General features: G+C 43.6%; 1 protein-coding gene across 1 annotated transcript; it reads left to right on the plus strand.

Annotated features, from left to right (window-relative positions):
- Positions 1-2010: 2010 nt before the first annotated feature.
- RPS19BP1 (ribosomal protein S19 binding protein 1) lies at positions 2011-8160 on the plus strand. Its single transcript, XM_075286229.1, has 4 exons — positions 2011-2140; positions 3771-3938; positions 6548-6645; positions 7770-8160. The coding sequence occupies exons 1-4, from the start codon at positions 2086-2088 to the stop codon at positions 7899-7901; spliced, it is 453 nt and encodes a 150-aa protein (XP_075142330.1). The 5' UTR covers positions 2011-2085; the 3' UTR covers positions 7902-8160.
- Positions 8161-8458: the final 298 nt, after the last annotated feature.

Here is an 8458-nt window from a genome sequence, read left to right on the forward strand (position 1 = left end):
TTACTGCTTTCCTTAGGTGGTGAGGAACGTGACAGGTTTACATAGAAAGAAAAACATGGAGTATCCAAAGTGCCTGCAACTAAGGTTTGTAGGAAAATAAGAAAGATGGTGCAAATGCAAATACTACAGGAGAGATTTACTACGCTCACTGTGGTTCAATCTGTGCCAAAAATCTGGCATACAAGCTTTGCGCCTGATTTATTGCATTTTTTGTTGTTGTAGATTTTTATGTGGTTTATTGGAACAAAGCCAGGAATGGCTGCGAAAGAAATAGGAAAAACAAAGGAAGCGCTTAAGCCCGGTTCACATCTGCATTCGGGTTTCCGTTTGCGGAGTCCGCTTGGGGGCCCCCTGAACAGAAACCTATACCTATAGTGGTCAGACATGAACAAGGCATATGGTGGGGAACGCACACTGCAACGTTCAAGGCAATCCCCCAGAATGAAATTTGTGGCTGCAATCTGTTCCCCTATTGAAGGCTGCCCAGCTTGTCCTTAGTATAGTTCTAATCTACAGCTGAACTGAATGGAGTTACAATATACTACAATGCATTAACACTGCAGGATATGGTTCTACTGATCGGACACCCTAAGAAGTCTTAAAAAAATAAATAAAAAACAACCAGCATCCAAAAATGCCCAAGCTACAAACTTATAAAAATAATTTTTCCCATACGGTGAATGTCGTCGCAGAAAGATGGCTGAACCACAATTTTTTTTATAGCCTTCCCAAAAAATGTAATAAACAGCAATCAATACAACAGACATTCCCCAAAATGGAAACAAAAAAAAGAGAGTACATCTAGACCTGCACAAAACAAGCCTCATGGAATTCAGATTTTTATTTTTCAAAGTTTTACATTTTTGTAAAGGTATTAAAACATAACAAAAGGTATATAAATGCGGTATCACAGTGATCGGACTGCCCTGTAACCTGCACAATAAATACCAGAAAAACAAAAACCATCAGAAAATGGTGCATTTTTTTCTACTTCCAGCCCATTCTGAAGTTTTCCAGCTTCCAAGTACTAAATATTAAATACCGCTATGAAGTATAGTCTGTCCCATAAAAACCAAGCCCACATACAGCTCCGTGAAATGGCTCAGGCTAGGTTCACACTAGTGTCACCTGTTCTGTACTAGCAGGTACAGCCATCATTTTAAACCTGAAATTGGTGGAGAAGAAAAAATCCTTAGTGCGGGATTTTTTACTACGCATATTTCATACGGACACTACAACGAAGTCTCTGGTGAACGTGGCCTTACAGTATATAGGCCACTTCATCTGGTGTTTGTACATGACCTTCCATCTTACTTGTGTTAGCTTATATTGATAATGAAGCTAAACTCTTTCAAAGAACAGACAGGCCAGTATAGCTATGGCTGGCTGCATTACACCGCCATATTGTGCTGTGTGTACAGACCGGCCAGTATAGCTATGGCTGGCTGCATTACACCGCCATATTGTGCTGTGTGAACAGACCGGCCAGTATAGCTACGGCTGGCTACATTACACCGCCATATTGTGCTGTGTGTACAGACAGGCCAGTATAGCTATGGCTGGCTGCATTACACCGCCATATTGTGCTGTGTGAACAGACCGGCCAGTATAGCTATGGCTGGCTGCATTACACCGCCATATTGTGCTGTGTGAACAGACCGGCCAGTATAGCTACGGCTGGCTACATTACACCGCCATATTGTGCTGTGTGTACAGACAGGCCAGTATAGCTACGGCTGGCTGCATTACACCGCCATATTGTGCTGTGTGTACAGACAGGCCAGTATAGCTATGGCTGGCTGCATTACACCGCCATATTGTGCTGTGTGTACAGACAGGCCAGTATAGCTATGGCTGGCTACATTACGCCGCCATATTCTGCTGTGTGTGTGTGAATTGACCGCTGGTTTCTTCCACTATTATCGCCATCTAGTGGCCGGCCATATTACTTCTCTATGGTACCAGGACGCTGCCGCTTGTGGACGGAAGTGCGTCACGTGATGCCGGAAGTTGTAGGTGACCGGTGTTGGAGCGGCTTCGGGAAACTACACGTGTGAACTGCAGCGATCTGCAAACGGAGGAAACATGTCCGCCGCGCTGCTCAGGAAGGGGCTGGAGCTCCTGGCCTCTGAATCCAGTGGTGAGGGTCGTTTGTGTGTGTGTAACAGCAATTGATCTGCGACTTGTGAAACTACATATCCCAGCATGCCTTGTTGCTCGTACGCTGCTAGAGCATTCTGAGAGTTGTAGTGCTACAGCTGATGGTTAGATATTATCTCTGCTGTTCAGTGTATGCCGCCTTATGCAGGATTGGGAAGTGCAGCCTGGTGAGCTGTCCTATACAGGGAGTCTGTCTGGGAGAGCAGTGGACTGGAGATGGGCGTCACAGAGATATCTATTGTTGGAGGGGGGGGGGTGTAGATCATCACTAAATGATCTGTGGGTGTTTAGTGGCTTCAGAGCTTGTACATGGCCGTGACCTCTTCACTGTTTCTGTGGCACATTGTCTGTTATAAACAGTGGCGTAACTAGGAATGGCTGGGCCCCGTGGCGAACTTTTGACATGGCCCCCCCAACCGGCGCCGAAGACCTCGACCGACCCCCTCCTACGCATTTCTGCGCGTTCTATTATGCCTCATAGTGGCCCCTCCACACAGTATTATGCCCCATAGTGGCCCCTGCACACAGTATTATCCACCATAGGGGCCCCTGCACACAGTATTATCCCCCATAGTGGACACCCATAAACAATTATTATACTCTGGGGTCTTTTCAGACCCCAGAGTATAATAATCTGAGACCCAGGGGGGAGAAAAACATAAAAAACTACTGTTACTTACCTGTCTCCGGCTCCTACACGGTCTTCTCCACTGCCTTTCCTCTGCCGTCCTTGTTTAATGACATCTGACGTCACATGACCTGGGACACAGGCCGGGTTCATGTGATGTCAGAAAGGACCTCAGGCAGGATCGTGACGAGGTAAGTAACATGTTTTTTATGTTCTCTAACCTCTCCCAGTCCACCGATCATTATACTTGGGGGTCTGCAAAGACCCCCGAGTATAATGATAGCAGCGGTAGCGGCTGTCACCAGGCCCCCAATGTACTGGGCCCTGTGGCAGCCGCCTCCGCTGCTATGGCGGTAGTTACGCCACTGGTTATGGACATAGTCTCGTCACACAGAAGTGGATAGGAATTACCTCACATGACTGCCATGATACAGATGCTGTGCAGTGTGACCAGTAAACGGATGACAGCGCTCACATGAGTGTCACACGACAGATGTCAGATCACCAATCAGTTCTTATTGATGACCTATCCTGACGCTAGATTGTCAATAAAAACAAGTTCATCGCCAATGGCGATACCATTGCAAGTGCTGGGAGATGCCCCCAATATGTAGTACCCACAGCCCTCTGCAGAGATTTTCCCAGCTCTGCTATAAGAGATGGCTCAGGAGACTGCACTGAGGGAAGGGCCTTAGAAGCATTCAGTCAGAGAGCTCAGGGGACTGAGCGTGTTGGGACCACCAGGGACATAGAAACATGGATTTCTTGGTCATCCAGCCTGTATTGACCATCTCCCTGTATATGTTGATACTACTCTAGTCATCCTGTATATAGCTCTGTCAGTGGTATTGAGGAGGCAATAATGTCATTCCCACTAATTTTATGATTTATAGGATGGAGTTAAATCAATGCTGTCATTTTGTCCATATCCTGCATGTTGTCCTCATCTTCACCCTGTTACATCACTTTTTACCTTACACAGGCAGTAACTTGTCGGGTTTAAAGAAAAGACCAGGAAACAAGAATCCACAGGTAACCTTAAGTAGCCACAAGACAGGAATGAAGAAACAGCGCCGAAGACTGAAGCAGCAAGGACAACCCCAAAACCAGAGAGCGTCAGCCAAAAACCGAGTGATCAGATCAGCAGTAGGTGAGAGCCCCGAGCTGTATTCAGTGTGCTGCCTATTTCTTGTGGTTCTGTACTTACAGTAATGATTGTTGTGAGTTGGAGAGACCATTCAGATCATGTTTTTTTTCCAGTCTCGCAGATACATTGAACAGAGCAGCTATAAATCGTATCTAGCAGCAAAGCTATGGAGTGTATTGTTAAAGGGACTTTCTGAATTAAAAATATGTGACCTATTGTAAGGATAGGTCATCAATACAAGGTCCAAAGGGATTCAACACCTGACACCCCCACCAATCAGCGGTTATCAGCAGTTCATATATAGAGAATGGATCAAGAGACAGGGAGCCATGTTCTCAGTATAGTGGCCAGACCATTGTACTGCAGATCAGCTCCAATTAAAACTTCTATGTCCATTTTGCCGGGGATCACCGACACCCGGAGCAAGCTCTGGGGCCGGCCTTCTTTTGGCATGACAGCCGGGAACCTTGTGAAGGCTCCCAGGCCTGTCTGGAATGATTTTTTTATTGCAGTCTACTCTATTTAGCCTGCAATAGAAATGACATGTTTTTGCAAAGTATTACCATAGTAATACATTGCATTAGTGATCATACCCCCTGGGGTTCAAGACCCCCTTAGGGGTTTAATAAATGCGTAAAAAAAATTAATAAATTAAAAGTTCTAATTACCCCTCCTTTCCTTAGAACACATATAAAAGTACTTAAATACTGTGAAACACACGTTAGGTATCACTGTGTCTGAAAACACCCGTTCTACAAATCTATAAAAATATTTTTCCCATACGGTATACGCTGTAGCAGGGAAAAAAAAATCAAAAGTACCAAACTGCTGTTTTTTTCATAGTTTTGTCTGTGATAAAAATTTGAATCAAAAGTGATCAAAGCAATAGCTATTCCCCAAAATGGTAGAACTGAAAAGTACATCTGGCCCGGCAAAAAAAGACGCCCTATGCAATCCCCTTAGGGCTAGTTCACACAGGGCAAGAAGGCGCAGATTTTGAGCGGAATCCACCTTCTCACAATAGAGTCCTATGTAAACCGCTAGCATTCTTTTTTCCGCTATCGTTTTTTTTCCCGCGTGCAAAAAAAGGAGCGACATGACCTTTCTTCAGGCGGATTCCGCCTGCAAAAACCAACGGGAGGTGGAAAAACCACTAGCGGTTTTGGACGCGGTTTTTGGCAAAAAGTGTTTTTTTCAAGGTCCATGCATTGTGCTGGAGGAAAAAAAACCAAAACTAAAAACGCCTCAAAAAACGCTCCTCATGTTAAAAAAAATAAATAAACGCTTTAAAAAACCTTTTCCTAATTCCTGAAGCGGATTTTTTCCTGACCAAATTCCTCGACACCTAACTACGTGTGACCTTGCCCTTACATGGAAGTAAAAAAAAGTTTCGGGTGTCAAAATATGGTGACTTTGACGCTAGGTTCACACCTGCGTTCAGCCTTCCGTTCTGTGCTTTCTGTCTTCTGCATGCCAGAAGACGCAAAGCACAGATCGGGTCTGGCCGTGAGCGGCGGTGAGCAATTTTTTAATCCGGACACAGAGTACTGCATGTCCGACTCTGTGTCCGGATTATAAAACCCGGTTTTGCGGCGGAGAGCGCAAAACGCTCACTGCTGCTCACGGCCGGACAGCTTTCTCACCCATTCAAATGAATGGGTGAGAGACTCCTGCAGGTTTCCATATCCTGCCTCTGTTTTATACAGGAAACGGAAACCTGCAGAACGGACACCTGGTCGCAGATGTGAACGAGCCCTTAGAAAAAAAAAAATCTGGCACAGTTTTGGATTTTTGTTAAGGGATTAAAATGTAAATAAGACTATATAAATTTGGTATCCTCGGAATTGTACCAAAACATAGAATATAGGTGACATGTCATTTTGGCTGCACAGTGAACGCCATAAACAACGGAGCCCGTAGGGAAGTTGCACAAATGCATTTTTTCTTCAAATCCACCCCATTCTGAATTTTTTCCAGCTTCCCAGTACATTGTACGGAATAATTAATGAAGAACAATTTGTCCTGCAAACATTAAGACCTCATATGACTCTGAGAGTGGAAAAATAGAAAAAGTTGTTGGTTTGGAAGGGGGGGAGGAGGCAAAAACGAAAATTGAAAAATGCCTGCGGTGGGAGGGGGTTAAGGGGATTTTTCGCCTCAACAACTTATTTTATACTGAAGTAAAGTCAATCGACTTAAAGGGGTTGTACAGGATAAAGTACAAATTCTACACTGATTTAAAGACCCTCACCCTGCTCAATTTCTAAATTACCGTACTTACTTTAGCAAAAATATATATTTACCCATATCTTTGGGGTGGTCCTGTGACTGCCCCAGGCACATTTCCTGATTATCTGGTGATGTTACGTTTCCAGGAACGAAAGGTCACCATTATTACTCCACCCAATCATACTTACCTGGCTTTGCCCGGAAAACCCCTTTAATACCACAGTCAGGTTTCAGAAAGCCCTTGATCAGCGGTTACAACTGGGAGGGCACTCTGACTGCCTCAGCAGGTTTCGGGTCCCTCAGACTGTTCTGTTAAACTTTTGTTTGCAAGTTAATGTGACAGAATGTGTAAGTTGTATTATTGATCTTTTTTACTATTACAGAGGAGTATAAGAAACAGAAGTCACAGGATCATCTTGAGCAGAACCTCAAATACATGCTTGGATCACGAACTGTTGCACGTAAATTCTCATGCAGCAAGGTGAGCTAACCGTAAAAAGTCATGTGTTTAGATGTTGTGCACATTTACTAGTAAACTGCATACGTGTTTAACCCTTTCAGGAGCAAGGCTTTCAGATGCCTGAATCTTCACAGCAAATTTTGACTGTTTGGAAAGACACATTCTTATAGTGGTTATCCACGTTTGCACTGCCCACTTGCCATACAAAGTATAGCAGTAGGTTTTGGCAGCACTGCCCCATTGAAGTCCCTGCGGGAGAACACTGCAGTACCTACACCTGGATGTAAACAATACTGGGAGCTGCACTGTCTAGGTACAGGTGATCTGTTGGGGTTCCAGGTGTAAGACCCCTGTGAATCTAACATTGATGGGCAGTCAGTTGTAGAAACTAGATAACTTATTTAGTCCAGGGCCTCACATTGCAGAAACGCAGCGTTTGACAGTACCTGCAAAGTGGATGGCTAATCCCATCTACACATTGCAGGAAAATATCCACAGTGGAAATGCGGCGATGTCAAAAAATTTCGGTTTCTCTAGGTATAATAGGGACAGAGAGTCCTGGGTTCAAATCCTGCCTGGGGCAACATCTGCGAGGAGTTTGTATGGTCTCCCCGTGTTTGCGTGGATTTCCTCCCGCACTCCAAAGACATACTGATAGGGATGGGAGGAGGGAGTCCACAGAGGAAAACTCTGGCACTGTTTAATCCTCTCACACTCCTGTGTACGGTATATACCAAATATGTGTACTTCGCTGATATGCATAGCTCAGCTCATTCCTTAGAACAATCACTATTTATTTTTGGTGTCAGTAAGTCTGTGTCTGGTATTGCAGCTTAGCCTTCAAAACTGAACTGCAGTATCTTACGTAGGGCTGAACGTGTTTGTGTTACTATGTCGAGTAACATGTTTTATTGAAGGACCGCTGTGCAGATCAGTGGACTACCACCCAGCACCCTGACCTGCCCCATCCCATCGATGAGTTGCATGTTCTTGTAATGTAATGCAGTTGTAATGTTGTTCATGTCATGTCTTATCTATATTTAGGAAGAAAGGCCTATACACACATATATATATATATATATATATATATATATATATATATCATCCTTTCAGTATTCAACATGGTTTATATTTATTTCCTACAGATTCTAACTCAGCACTGTGGACGGAAAGCAAAAGACCAACCTATAACGAAGAAAAAGAAGGTCAAAGAACAGTCTGTATTTACAGACCAGGACTTCCAAAAGTTTCAGAAAGAGTATTTTGGAACAAGATAGCAGAGAGGCTGCAGCGTCACCCCTGGGCACATTTATTCCTTTGTGGTCTATGGCTTGGTTTTGTTATGTTGCTAAAATAATATCAACTAAAATCTGCAGTGGAGAGCAGCAAGGCAATGTGTACGGACACTTATGTGGATACATTGGACTGTATTTCTCTGTAATATGATAAAACTGTATATAATTTGTGATATAAAAGTGTGGGAGGTAGAAAAAGCATATGTTACTATAGAAAGAGTGCCAAAAGCAATAAAAAGCATAGAAGGAAAGAAGATAGGAAACTTGATTTTCACATTACATTAGACAAAGACCACTACTTTATTAACCACTTCAGTACTGGGCTATTTTCCCTGGTTCAGAACCGGACACTTTTTTGTTTTTTTTTACATGTGATTTTAAGGGCTAGAATAATTTATTTTTCGCTCAGGTTATTCAAATAATTTTTGTGCCTTTTTTTCGGTGACACATAGAGCTTTATTGTTCTGGTATTTATGGCATGTTTTTTTGGCTGTTCCTCAATGGGAGGCAGAGATCGCAGCAGGATATGGGAAAAAAAA

This window comes from Leptodactylus fuscus, chromosome 9, assembly GCF_031893055.1.
Source record: "Leptodactylus fuscus isolate aLepFus1 chromosome 9, aLepFus1.hap2, whole genome shotgun sequence".
Lineage (NCBI taxonomy): Eukaryota > Metazoa > Chordata > Amphibia > Anura > Leptodactylidae > Leptodactylus > Leptodactylus fuscus.

Bases quoted from the DNA above. Each gene is read 5' to 3' on its own strand.
- RPS19BP1 (XM_075286229.1), top strand. From the start codon at position 2,086: ATGTCCGCCGCGCTGCTCAGGAAGGGGCTGGAGCTCCTGGCCTCTGAA. The intron at 2,141-3,770 runs GTGAGGGTCGTT...TACCTTACACAG, and splicing joins CCTGGCCTCTGAATCCAGTG to GCAGTAACTTGTCGGGTTTA. The intron at 6,646-7,769 runs GTGAGCTAACCG...TATTTCCTACAG, and splicing joins GTAAATTCTCATGCAGCAAG to ATTCTAACTCAGCACTGTGG.